This window comes from Mirounga angustirostris, unplaced genomic scaffold, assembly GCF_029215605.1.
Source record: "Mirounga angustirostris isolate CCGP_5_RB_7025 unplaced genomic scaffold, mMirAng1.0.hap1 SCAF_4, whole genome shotgun sequence".
Lineage (NCBI taxonomy): Eukaryota > Metazoa > Chordata > Mammalia > Carnivora > Phocidae > Mirounga > Mirounga angustirostris.
Window position 1 is genome coordinate 181970923 of NW_026991712.1, and position 13459 is coordinate 181984381.

General features: G+C 49.9%; 1 protein-coding gene across 6 annotated transcripts in view; it reads left to right on the forward strand.

Moving 5' to 3' along the window:
• MTOR (mechanistic target of rapamycin kinase) overlaps positions 1 to 13459 on the forward strand; it is a 124525-nt gene that overhangs the window by 71393 nt on the left and 39673 nt on the right. For all 6 annotated transcript variants that reach the window (XM_045898709.2, XM_064589938.1, XM_064589937.1 and 3 more), the window contains 2 exons: positions 9723 to 9798; positions 12698 to 12837. In XM_045898709.2, coding sequence (XP_045754665.1) covers positions 9723 to 9798; positions 12698 to 12837 — 216 coding nt within the window. The remainder of the gene's footprint in view (positions 1 to 9722; positions 9799 to 12697; positions 12838 to 13459) is intronic.

Genomic DNA, 13459 nt, shown 5'->3' on the forward strand with positions numbered 1-13459 from the left:
ACTTATCTTGGGGTTTGTTTTTTTGTTTTGCATATCTACTTAACTGACCTGTAAGCTCTGTGAAAGCAAAGACCTTATCTGCTGTGTTTATCATTGTAGTTCTAACATCTAGCTCTTAGCACAAAGCCTGAGACCAAAAAGGTCCTTCACTGGAACTTGTCCAGTGAAAGAATGAATTCCCAACAGAAGGTTCTCTTTGCCTACATAAACATCTGTCATGGAGACTTAGAGTCTCTCTCCATGGTCATTGGCAGTACTTTGTCAGGGTGAGGCCTTCATCATTGGCCACCACATTCTTTCCTGCTCCGAGTCCATTTTTCTTCTGTAGGTCTTAGTTACAGAATCAAAGGCAGTGAAAACTGGAAGCATTGAGATCACTTGGTTCAACCTTGTATTTTAATCAGTAACTGGAGGCAGCGTCCTTACTGTATAATCACTCTGTCTCCCTGGAAACCATTGATTTGTGTCTCACCCCTCTTTCTTTACATTTGAAGATGACCAGCAGGAGGACCACAGAGCATTTGGGGCAGGGTTTTGTCCTGCTCTACCTTCTTGCAGAGGCCTGTGTAACCGGCATATCTGATTACTTCAACCTGCATCAGCCTGTTAGTGAACCATCATCGTGGCCTGGGGGGGCCACGTGCAGCAGCATGTGTTGAAGACAGAACAAAGTAACATGTCCCCATAAAAACAGCTGCATCTCTGGGCAGCTCTATTCCCCATAATTTCCCCAGGAACCTGACACATCTTGCTGTCCCCGAAAGAGGATGAAATGCCCATTACGTTGCAATAGCAAAAGTCACTGTTGCTGGAGACAAGACCCTGTCCGAGGTACAGGATAAGACCACACGTTGGTATCCAGCTGCCCTGGGACTGCAGAGCTTCCCTTCAGGCCGGACCTCTGCCTCCCTGACGTAAGCCGCACTAACGGGGAAAGGGGACTGTAATTCTTTGAGAATGTTAGAGAAATTGAGCCAGTTGCACCAGAGCAACCAGTTAACGGCAAGCGTGCCTGGGCTTTGCAGTCTGTGGGCAAGGGGCTAGAGCGTGTATAAAACCCACTCTGTCATAATTCTAAACACATGTTCCCAAACTGTCACCCCTGTGTTGCTTGGAAGTATGAGTTTTGCTTTTCCCATTGTGTCCTGGCTTCCAGAAAAGGTACACAGTCTTGTTCTTTTCCCTACCTCTGCTGGAAGCAAAAGCACTCTGGCCAGAGGGGTGAGGATTTGCTCAAAGCTCCTCACTTCTCGACAAAAACACATTCCAAGCCTCTGGGCTCATGCTGACTTCAGAAGTGCAGTGTGCCTCTAGGAATCTGTCCCCCCCAGGGGGCAGCTCCATGCAGCAAGAGGGTGCATGGACCAGGGAAGCCCCTGTGCGGCCAGAGCGTGAGCACAGACCAGATCTCCCGAGCCCCGTCTTTTTCTGTAATGCCCTCTCACATCCGGCCAGACTCAAGAGGTCAGGTCTCTCGCCAGTCACCGGCAGAGCATACATTTATTTCTGGCTCTTCTGAAGACTTCCTACAGCTTCACTGTACAACAGCTTGTCTTTATGGAGCACCTTCGAAACCCCAAGGAAAGGTGCTTTTCAGCGCAGAAAGCTGGCCATCAGCGAGGAGCAGGACAAAGGGAGGAGTCCTGGAGTTTCTCGTAAAGCTGACCAAAAGGACAGAGGGTCTTTCAGTGCAGCCCAAGACCAAAGGGGGAAGCTTGCGGTAGTTCAGTAGTAAACGTCTGCCCCTCCGCTGTGTCTACCTCACCCTCCGGGATGCCTTGAGATTTAATGGGACCTCTCCTACGGTGAGTTAGAGGAGCTGCTTCTGAGTTCTATGTATCCCTGGGGCTGGGGCGGGCGGGGGTTACTGCTGGCAATTAAACCACGTCCCAGTGCTCCGAAACCTTGAATGACATGCCATATCATGATTCAGAGATGTTAAAGTACACGTCTTACAACTGATGAAATGCAGTAGGTGCTGGGTTCTGCCCCACACCCGCCTCTGACACGGTTTGTCCAGTGTTGGCTAGCTGTGCTGGTGGTGACCCCACTGGTCTCTCCAGATTCTTTTGGTCACCTCATAGGCTATGAATCTTGGTAGCCCAATGATAGCGTGTCCTGATCATCTTCTGTCAGCCTGTCCTGACCCAGAAGTAGGCTTATTTTTCTCTTCTCCCTGATTCAAGAATGGGCATCGGCATTTCAACAACACGACCTCTCTCCCTAGTGGAGCAGAAGGCCGTCTCACCTCTGCTTACCCCCTTACGAGGGGAGGGCTCAACGCTGCCGGATCACTAGAAGCCAGCTCGTTTACCTTTCGTGTCCCAGCTTCATGCCCATAAGGGGCGGAGTCAGAGCTCATTGGATATCGGGAAGCCAGGAAATCAGGATGTTAGCCAAAATGTCCACTCTGCTTGGGAGTCAGGGTAGTTGAAAATGAGCTTTGGGTTCACCCGAGCAGCCCAGCCCACTTTTGTTCCCTCCCTGACAGCTTCTCTTTCTACTCATCTCTCTCAGAGCTCGTCATTGCTCTGAGATGCATCCCAAGAAGCATTAAGGAGAAAAACCTCTAGGCATCACCAGAAAAGGAGCGGTGCTCATTGTTGTAGAATAAAAAGATAATGGCCAATTTGTCAAGAAGTGTTGACAAGAAAGATAAAGTTGGAAGTAATTAACTGGCTGACATGCTGGGAGTGATGTGTCCGCCCATGGCTCCCTAAATCAGCCGGAGCCTTGGAAATGTGACAGCCATTCATCATTTTTACAGCATGCCTCTGACAGGCCCCTGGGTTGGAAACCCAGGCAGCACAAATTATGTGCCCTGACACTCTGGGGCCACGCGGCCTCCCAGTGCCTTACACTGGGTTGTGCTCGGGCACCTGGGCCCCACATCCAGCCACGGGGGTGCCTGGATGTGACGTGTCAAACGGGACAGCTTGCCGGCTTCTCGCTGAGCGCTGTGTTCGTCCTCAGGGGATGGGCGCTCTGCTTCCCAGAGCCGGCCTTGCAGACTTCTACTGGGCAGGTCACGTATCACTCGCGGGAGAGCGCCGAGTGCTCCTGAGCAGCGCGCCTAATGCAAGTGCCGCCCGCCACCAGCCTCCGGGAAGGTGCACCCGGGAGACCGATCTACAGGCATGGGAGCCGTATAGGCAGGACGAAATCATGGAGGTTAAAAGTAATTTCCAAGACTGGATCAAGTGGGAAACATCTTTGTTGTGTGAAAAAGCAAAATACAAAATTATATGAATGCTCTGCTCACCACTTATTTATGTAGAATATGCATAGTTGAAAACAGTATTTTTAAAAAGGTGGTTAAATTGCAGTGAAGTTGAAGAAAAAGACAATCTTGGAAAGATAGGATTTTTTGTCTCCCCTGTCCCTAATCTCTGTCCCTACACAGCTGTTAGCATTCTGTCTTTTTTTATTCTTGAGAATTCCCACTTTCTCACATACAGATTTAGCATGTCCTCTAGGTATTGTGACAGACGTACCATTTAAACTCTTACTGAGAGCAAGGGTGAAGACCAAGCACGAGCTCTTTACCCTTAAGACACTCTGCACTGAGACATCAGGAACCCATTTGATTGTCCAAGGCAAGCCCCCTCTTCTGCGTCAAATCTTTTTGTATCTTGATGCCTTAGGTGCCCTAGAGAGCACCAGGGACACCGAATGTCGCGGCTTTGAAACCTCCTAACGAGGCTGGACTTCCCTTTGTTAATATGTAGGAAAGGATCGAAGTGACTTTTCCTGAGTTCCTGAAGCAGAAAAGGGAAGTTTGACCCTAACAGAGACAGGGTTGCTATCGTCATCAGCTGACTGTGGCTTTCGGTGGATGACTGAGGCCAACCAGCCTGCCTTCACTTTCCTCCTACGTTTAAATCGCCCCTCGCGGCCTCTCTCCATGTCACACTTCAGATGCTCTCACATTGCCTTCTGTCGTCACGCTCTCCTTTTGCTTTTCATTTACCCTATTCAGAGAGAGGCTGCCACATCCTTGAATTCCCCAGAGTCCCAGGGTAATTGCCTGATAAAGACATCGGGGCCCAGCTGGCTTCAGATCTTCCTGGCTCTGGGCCGGAATCGAGCCGTTCTGTTTTTAATCATGCTTGGGGCACAGAGCTAAGTCTCGGGGCTCGGAGAAGGGACAGGGAACGGTGTCTGAAGCAGTTAACCCTCTATAAGAGAAGCAAGATAGACTGCTTGATGCAGTGGTGAGGACCCAGAGCGGTGTCCAGCTTGGCCTCATCTTGGCTGGTCAGGAGCTCCTCGGTTAGGCCCTCCAGGGTCCCTGTCAGCTGTGTTGCATGTCACCAGCCTAGCGCTAAGGGAATTCAGAGAATTCTTGCTTGACAGGGAACCAAATAAAACACAGACTGTGGTCTGCACTAGAAATAGACAGGAGAAAGAAGGCCCAGAGCCATTTGGGAAGCGAGTGCATAATGTTCTCATAAATTCCTGATGGGAGCACTAGGAAAGCCTAAGTGGTCGCCCAGATGTGACCACAGATGCTTCTTATTTGACTGACTTTCCGACAGGCTCGGGCTTTGCTCTTAATAGCCTAAAGGTCACCGAGGCACTGAGGCTAAGAGATGAGGTCGATAACCAGATGAGCCATACAAGAAGGAATTAGTTACCAGCCAAATTACTTTGGATTTGACATCAGTCCAGAAGCCTATGGAGCAATGACTTCGAAACCCCTTCAGGAAACAACAGAATTCCTCAGGTCATTTGGATGCCAAGCCAGAAGCCTTCTTACTGCTGTGCTGTGGGTCAGCATTAAGGCCTTGAGCAGTTAGCCACTGACCCTTGTGGTCAGCCTCATCCTGCACGTGAGAAGCACTGAGGAAAAGCTTGAAAGGGAGGGTTACAGAGACGTAAGCAGGCCCCCCTCCCCGCCCTAGCTCCTCAGCCATCACTCTTGCTGGGGCCACGAGAGACGCTCCTTCGCATCTGAGTCGCTTACTCACCCTAGCACTTTCCCTGCTTCTGAAGAGGAATTTTCGGGTGGGGGGTGGGGGGGGAAGATTCCGATGTAATCCGTGTGCTAGGGAAGGCATTGAGGCAGTTCCTTGTCCTTACTCGTTAATTCGGCCCGGCTCTAGAAGGCGTTTCCCTCAGTTGCTAGGAGTTTTCCCAGTTTCTGGTTCTCAACTCAGCTTCCCGTAATAAAAATTAAATCTTGGGGTGGGGAAGGGGAGGTGGGGAATGAGCGAAAGTGCTGTAATCGCCTCTTCCCCTCTTGCTGTCCTCCCTCACTGTGTTGGCTCGTGTCTCTTCACGGTCCCTCTAGCACCAGGTTCAGTGGTGGGCGCTGGGATTTATCACACGGAGAGGCCATTTCTGGTTGCTCTGAAGATTCATGTCAGTTCTCAACTGCTGTTCCTGCTGGAGACGGAGCAGAATGCAGACAGACCCACTGCCACGTGAAGACAGCCGTGGGATTCAGCATCCACCAGCTCACAAAGCTCTCTTTTCCTGGGGCCTCAGCGCTCGTCCAGAGGAGATGGGAAATCCGTCAACATGTCATTCCAGCACGCTGTGCTCTGGCACGTTGCCGCCTAACCTCCAACTCCCTCAGCTTGTTTGTTGTGAGATCTTTTTACCTGGACTGATGTCAGTGGGGTCTGGTTTGTGTCGTCGAGCCGGGACTTGGCACGGTTTGCCCTGTTTATGCCTGCAGCAGTAACAGGGAGAGACTGAGGGGCACGCAAGGGAGCGTTTAGAGAATGGGCTATAGAAAACTCCCAGCTGCCCCGTAAAACAAGAGCTCATCATTAACGGGGCTTTGAGTGAAGGTGATTTCCTCCCACGAGCCAGTCTTTCCCTTCAGTCTCATAAAACCACATCGGAGTTTTTAAAAGGGGACTATTTCAGAGGACAGCCGCGTGTCACCCAAGTAGGCAGGAGACTGGGCACTTAACTACTGAGTTTCCAACATACACTTACTTATCCCACACTTTGCAGTCTGGGCTCTGTGAGCCTGGCAGCCTCAAACAGGCTGCCTTGGAAAAGCCTGCTGCGGCCACCTGGCTGGCCATTTGGTTGGGAGGCTCAAGGCACAGCAGCAGCTTCTGAAAGGGAAGGAGAAGTAGGGGATGGGAGCTCAGGGGTCAGAGGGGAGCGTCAGCCACGGCATCCCTGAGGAAGTTAAAATGAAAGCCTGGCAGGGCTGCTTTCTCCTGCATGGCAAATTGTATGGAGAGAGTTAGCTAATTGATACACGCCGTCCAGTCCTTGCTTTCCTTCACTGCATAGCTGTTCACGCGTGCCTACTGATGCAAGGGTAGAAGGCTAAGGCAGAGCTTACATTGCAGAGCTTACAGCACACCCTTAGTTATTACTTAAGATCCTTTTTAATGGTACAGTAGCCTGTGAGCTGGACCACAGTTGGTTCATATGTAAAATGGGAATATTAATATTAGAGTCTACTTCATTGAGTTGAGATAATACATATAAGCAGTAAGCCCAGTGCCTGGTACATGCAGTAAGCTCTCAATAAATTTAGGTATCTTTCTGTTGTTATTATAATACATTGCCTCCCACAGTGGAATGCCAGAAGTCATGGAAAAGGAGAAAAAGCAAAGGTCCCAAACAACCAGGAGTTTTGTTGACCTACCTCTAGAACTTCTGCCTGAGCAGCTGCGCCCTCCAGCAGCCTTAGAGCACACGTGGGGGACTCCATGGAAGGCAAGAAGAGAGAAATGGAGCTTGGGGAGAAAATCCTATAGGAAAATAAAGGGGGAGCAGGGAGGAAGAAAGAATAAACGGGGATAGCAGCTGGGTAACTTAAAATCCCTACTCTGAACAGTCGACCGTAGGTGCGTACCGTCTCCTTTCCTTCAGGTCCTCGATTCAGAGGCCAGGGATTTCACATTTGAAAGGGACCCTTTCTCCGACTGATCCCACCCCTTTTGCATGGTTATGTTTTAGTCCATTTAGTCGAAGTTGTAATGTTGCAGTGATTGTCCGTACTCTTGGACAGAGCTTATCAGGAGTCTCATGGCACACCTCCAGGTTTCCTGGCAGTTGCTAAAGGCCTGGTCGCTGGTTCCCCCAAGGAACCCACCCCCTCTCTTTCCTTCTCACTGGGCTCTGCACCCTCCCCTGCCTCCGCCCACATTTAGGTGGGAGGCATCAGGCAGGTGACTTACTTGGACTTTCCCGTAAAGGAGTGGGGGCCATCTGATGAGTTTGGGTTGTTTCTTTGTGTGTTTTTAATTTGCACACTTAAGTTGGTCTGTCCTTAGAAGAGGGATATCAAAGCTATAGCAATATGAAGGTAAAATTCATATTTTTCCTCTGAGGTTCCTAACCACTACTTCTTGATTTTGGTCAGTTTGTTGTAAAGCTCTCCTTTTTATGCATAATGAGTGGGAGAGTGGAGTGGGGAGAGCCTTTTGCTTGTCTCCGGTTTTGTGTTGCTTTGTCCCGAGTGAGGCAAGTTTTGGCGGTGTTTATAATTTATTCTTGAAAATAGCATATGCGGGCGCTTGGGTGGCTCAGTTGGTTAAGCGACTGCCTTCGGCTCAGGTCGTGATCCTGGAGTCCCGGGATCGAGTCCCACATCGGGCTCCCTGCTCGGCAGGGAGTCTGCTTCTCCCTCTGACCCTCCTCCCTCTCATGCTCTCTGTCTCTCATTCTCTCTCTCGCAAATAAATAAAATCTTTAAAAAAAAAGAAAATAGCATATGCTCCAGAACACAAGATTGGAAGACATTTATTGGAACTCGTGTATTTTTATGTCTGATTCTTAGAGTTAACTTCTTTTGCTTTAGGCAAGGAACACATTGTCTTCTTCCTCACCAGAGCAGTTAATATTTCTACCACGGCCATCCCAGTAATCCACACTGGAACCAAAAAGAATACATGGACTGTATAATTATATATATTTACATGTGTTGTTTATGGCCGCACAGCTTATAGGTAGCAGAGCTGGGCCTCCAAGAGCACAAGCCCAAGCTTTTTGGCCCTACATCCAAAGCTGCTTCACCTCGTACGCACCAAAGGAGAGTCACAAGACTGCTTCAGATCATACGGGAACTGTCCCCATTCATGGTGGGCTTTGGGGAAATTTGCAGCCCCTTCGGGCCTGAGTCTCCCCAGGAGTGAAACAATACTGGTAATACCTTTCCTGCCCACTCTCTCGGGCATGCCTGAGGTCAAAGGAGTGATAGGTTGGAAAGATTATTTGAAATGTGCTTTGTAAACATGAGGCATTAGATTATTACTTTCACAAATGTTAACTTCTCTGGTTTGACAGATTATGGGCAGTTCCTTCATGGTTTTATTGGAATAAATGTGGTGGAATTTGAATTTTAAAAAATAGTATTTATCCCAGCAATCTCTTGCCATATTACCACATTAAACCCAAATCCTGGAATTTCCCAAAACCACTTAAAAATTAATTCTACTCAAATAGACAGTTTGTACTTAGGGCAGTAAACTGGATCCCTTGCTCATTAGAACAGTCTAGACTCCCAAGCTGGACTGTCAGTTTGCTCCCCACCTGTGAACAGATAACATCACTGTTGGCCCGTGACTTTCTCAGGCCTGCTTCGTCCCTCGTTTCCTTCCTGAACGTAATCGTAGGCTTCGTTGCCATTTCCCTTCGTATGTACGTTCCTGTTGGAACAAGGGTCTCAGCCCTGCTTTGTCCAGTGTCCAGGACCTCTCCACAGCCTCTCTGGTTAACCAGCTCCAGGCACAGACCGTCGCTGCTACTGCCCAATTGTCCCGATACATTACTCCCCCAGTCGGTCCCGGTGCCACGTGCTGCCCGATGACAGCAGAGTAGGGCCTTGTCAGTGAAAAACATCATTGCGCTAGATGCCAGGCACGTGGTCCTGGGTGGGGTCCCTTTGCTGCCCTCTGCAGAGGGTGGGGGTGGTCCTTGAAGAGGGTCTAAGGAAGCGTCCAGCTTTGAAGGAAATGGGCTCTGTCAGGGGAGCAGTTGAGATGGTTGCACAGCCACAGTCCCTGGGGTGCTCTGTCAGGAGCGGGGGTGACCCAGCCTCAGCGCCACTTCTGTGTCTTATTTCTGAAGGCAACTGATGAGAGGAAGTGAGAGTTAGAAGTGCAGAGGGACCTCGTCTGGTTGTGTTCTACAGCTGGGCCAATTTGGGACCCAGGGATTGTGGGGTTTATTTATTTATGTATTTATTTATTGGTAGATTCTTTTTTTTTTTTTTTTTTTAGATTTTATTTATTTATTTGACAGAGAGAGACACAGCAAGAGAGGGAACACAAGCAGGGGGAGTGGGAGAGGGAGAAGCCCACTTCCCGCTGAGCAGGGAGCCCGATGCGGCGCTTGATCCCAGGACCCTGGGACCGTGACCTGAGCCGAAGGCAGTCGCTTCCAACTGAGCCACCCAGGGGCCCCGGATTGTAGTTTTTAGAAAACAGACACATGCTGCCTGACTGACAGTATCTGAGAGGAAACCAGTCCGTGCTGGTTGGAGAAAGGGCCCCAGAGTCAGAGACGCTTCCTGTCTACCAGACGCTGCCCCCTCAAAACCGGGAGTGTGGGATCAAGATGAAATCATCCCTCAGATGAAGTCATTCGGGCTGAGCTTGCTGGGTGGTCATGCACAATCAGTGCTATCTTTCCATCTGCAAAATGTTGTCCCCAACGTGCCGGTGAGCCATCCGCCTGCAAAGACCCCCGCGCCTCCCACCCTCCGACATGTTGAGTGTAACCACCCCTTCCTTTTGTTTTCCCAGCATTAATAATAAGCTACAGCAACCAGAGGCAGCTGCCGGGGTGTTAGAATATGCCATGAAACACTTCGGAGAGCTGGTAAGTGCCTCGTTCCTTTTAGAAAAGCAAGAGGTAGAGACGTGGCTAGGGAGGCACTCGGCCACAACCCTGAGAAAGTCACTCTCCTTTTCTGTTTTTTCCTCAGTCGGTGACGTTCGATGCTGACTCTCCTGTATTGAAGGAGACCATGGCCCTATGAACTATATTCTAACCAAATCTAGATCGTGAGGACAGAATCTGATTAAAAGGAGTAGCTGGTATATATCAAACTCTTGGCGTGTGCCTGGCCCTTTGCTGCGTACTTTCTGTACTCCATCTCATTCAGTCCTCACGACAGCCCCTTGAATAAAGGTCTCATTGCTATCCCATTCTACGGGAAAGGGGCATGTGGTCCCAACAGAGTAACAGCCTTGCCTGAGCATTCAGTGAATCAGTGGACGCCCCAGGACTTGAACCCAGGCAGTCTGGCATCATCTGTATAACCCCGACCTGAGTTATTCCGTGTTGTCTGTGGCAGCTAGCATCGCCACTGGCCCACAGGTAATGCTCAGTACATACCTCAGAAGAAACCATGGCCAATTCTCCAGAAAACAGCATTCTATGATTTATACGTGCTATTGGAATTGTTCCATTTCATTATTGCTCACATAGCTTCTTCTCTCCTGCCATCTTTGCCTTATCAGTATTAAAATGTTTCCATTACCCTCTGTGGTCCTGAGAGGGTGCATTGACTTAAACAACTCGGCATTGACTTCCTGGAAGGTCAAGATGTTCTGGGCCCATGTATTTGATGAGGAACCTTTCATTAGTCATGTAGGCCACTTACTCGGATTTGCCAGAATCCAGAGCCCAGTGTGTTAGAGTGAAGAAATTCTGGGCTGCTTCACAGGTTTTTGCCTCACACAGGGGCTAGGAAATTGGACTGAAACTTTTCAGGGAGTATTTTGCCGTCTCGGGGACAGATCTGTAATGAGACCTAGACGGCAACTCTCCCGATGACAGAGCAGAAGGGACTACATCTCAGCCACCTTTGCCACCATCCTCATTTGTAGAGGGAAGAAAGTCGGCCGAGGGGGCACTTAGCGTAGCCTCCCAGACAAAGACGCCCCCTCCTTCGATGTCCCTAGAGCGTGGGCCGCAGGAAGTGCCCAGAGAAGCAAGGACTCGCAACCATCTGGCATTCAGGTGATCTGCCAGCCGATAGCTTCTACCCAGCGGCTCAGAGGGCCAACCTTCCGTGAAAGTTCCTCCGTCTCCAGGTTCTAAAGGTGGCCCTCTGCTCCAGGATTATTGCCAAACCCAGGGTGGATTTTCTGTTAGGTTTAGGTAGCTGCCCCTTATTAAGCTTGACAACAGTTTGCCTTTTCTTGGCAGAGCCTGTGCTTTCTCAGCACAATTTATGTAATAGCAATCTCATTAGAATCTTGTGTGATTCATTGCTTAAACCTTATAGTTTCTGCAATCGATTGCAATTCAGAATATCCTGCCCCCCACCTGACCTGCTCCATATGCCGCTCCCTCTGCTTTCTGCTCGTTCGTGCCGAGCTTGTGCCATCCGCCAATCACGAGCCCCTTTCTCTTGCCCACCCAGGGTAGAAACCCAAAATGGCAAAAGACTGGTGTTCCTTTCCAATTGAAGCATTTTTCATGGGACACCGTCTTCACAGTGACTCTTCTACCTTTTCTCTTTAATATTCTTCCCAACAGGCTTGGAAGGTGAAGTGTAGGTAGTTTGGCCTTCCACAGAGCCAGATACGTCTGTGTTGGTGAACCCTACCATTCGCTGACACTGGGGAGGGAGCCACCGGGTGGCAGAGGGGATTGGCTATGCCAAAAACAGACGAGGGGACTTCGGCACGAGTTCACAACCGAAAACAGAAGTGACCTCCTCACAGAGGTTCAGGAAGAAAAGGTCCTTTCGGAGAGCTTAGCGGAGTAGCTGTCAGCGTGTATACTACTCAAATATCAGTTTTATTTAGAAAGGAGCGGAGGGTAATGGGGAAAACTCACGTGGGCCCTGCATTATATCATGCAGATTCCACTGCGGAATCATCTTGCTGTTAGAGAAATCCCTGGAGAGCCACTACCCTGGCCTGGTAGAGAAATAGCCACTTACTAAGCTGGTGATGGAGAAGCCCAGAAGACAGACGGAGGTGGGGGGTCGGTGGGGGGCAGGCAGAGGCATAAAACGGTCCGTCCCCTGACCACTTAGAGAGCCGGAGCCTGCAGCTTTGAGACTGCAGCCGCTCTTCCTCACATGGCCAGCACTCCATTTCAGCGTGGCACACCATCTGCCCGCGGAATGGAAACCAGCCTTTGGCCCCTGACACTGGTAAAGCTGCCAAGTGCTGAGCAGGAGGGAACATTGGATGGAAGGAGGAAAGGTTTTCCCAAGAATTTTAAGTGGTAGTGTTATATTGTATTTTAAATCATTATTTCCTGAAAGTTTAAAAACGCAGAGAATCAAGAGCTTTTCAAAAGCGAGTTATTTTCCTCCAGCAACTATACATATATGCCTGGTCTTTCCGGCCCCATCAGGAAAGCAGCTGCCATCCCTCTCCTGTGGCCCACCGTCCACAGCCAGCAGATCAAGGCCTTGGCTCCTTGCAGGAGTTCTGGTCGGGGCTTCCTGCTGTCCCAAACAATTTCCCCTGTCGTTGCATCCCCACATGCTGGAACTGTGGGGACACGGCCTCCCATCTGCTCTCCGATTATCATTCCAGGATCTTTCTGTCCACATGCCAAGTCCCCCGGCATTCGCACCACCACCAAACATACCTCCAGATATTCTGAAGTTCTTTTCAACCAAAGCCAAGCTGTACAGGGATAGGTGAAGCATCTAGCGCCTTAGGAAAGGCAGTGTGTGGATTACAAAATGCACCCCCATGTTCTCCATGCCCACAGCCCACAGCAGTCCTCCTTCTTTTCCACTTGGCAGGAGATCCAGGCTACCTGGTATGAGAAACTGCACGAGTGGGAGGATGCACTCGTGGCCTACGATAAGAAGATGGACACCAACAAGGATGACCCGGAGCTGATGCTGGGCCGCATGCGCTGCCTCGAGGCCCTGGGGGAATGGTGAGCCGCGGCGGCCGAGTGGCTGCCAGAGACGTCCTTGCTGGAGTTTTAGGGGGTTTGAAGGGATTCCCCCATGCAGAGTTCTTACCTAAGACACTCATTTTTGTTTCACCTGGTATTTTCCTGATAATCATCTACCACTTTGGGGTTTTGGGGTGTTTTTTTTTTTTTCAAACTTAGACTTTGTAATGCTCTGGGACAGGACAGGCTCAGGTGAGCCCCTGGGATCAACACCTGCTCCTTCTGTCTGCCTCTTGACCAACAACTAGGAGGACCTCAGGTTCTTACTCTGTAGCCTCAGTGTTCTCTTTTCTTTATTAGCTCTTGCTAATGATTTTGGAAAAGAAGAACAAATCACTCCCCTCTCCAGATGCTTCATCTTTACAGAATGCCTACGACATACCCAGCACTCTACAAGGCTCCAGAGATTAAAAAGACAAGAAAAAAAGGCCTTCCTCCATCGTGAGGCTCATGAGACAAGCACATTGCAGATAGTTATTCAGGCTAGACAGTACAGTGACAATGGTCTGAGCAGACAACTTTGAAAGGCCACCAGAGGGAGCGGGATGGCCTTGCCATTCTCCCTGGAGGAAGGACTAAGGCTGGGGGACAGCTGAAGGAG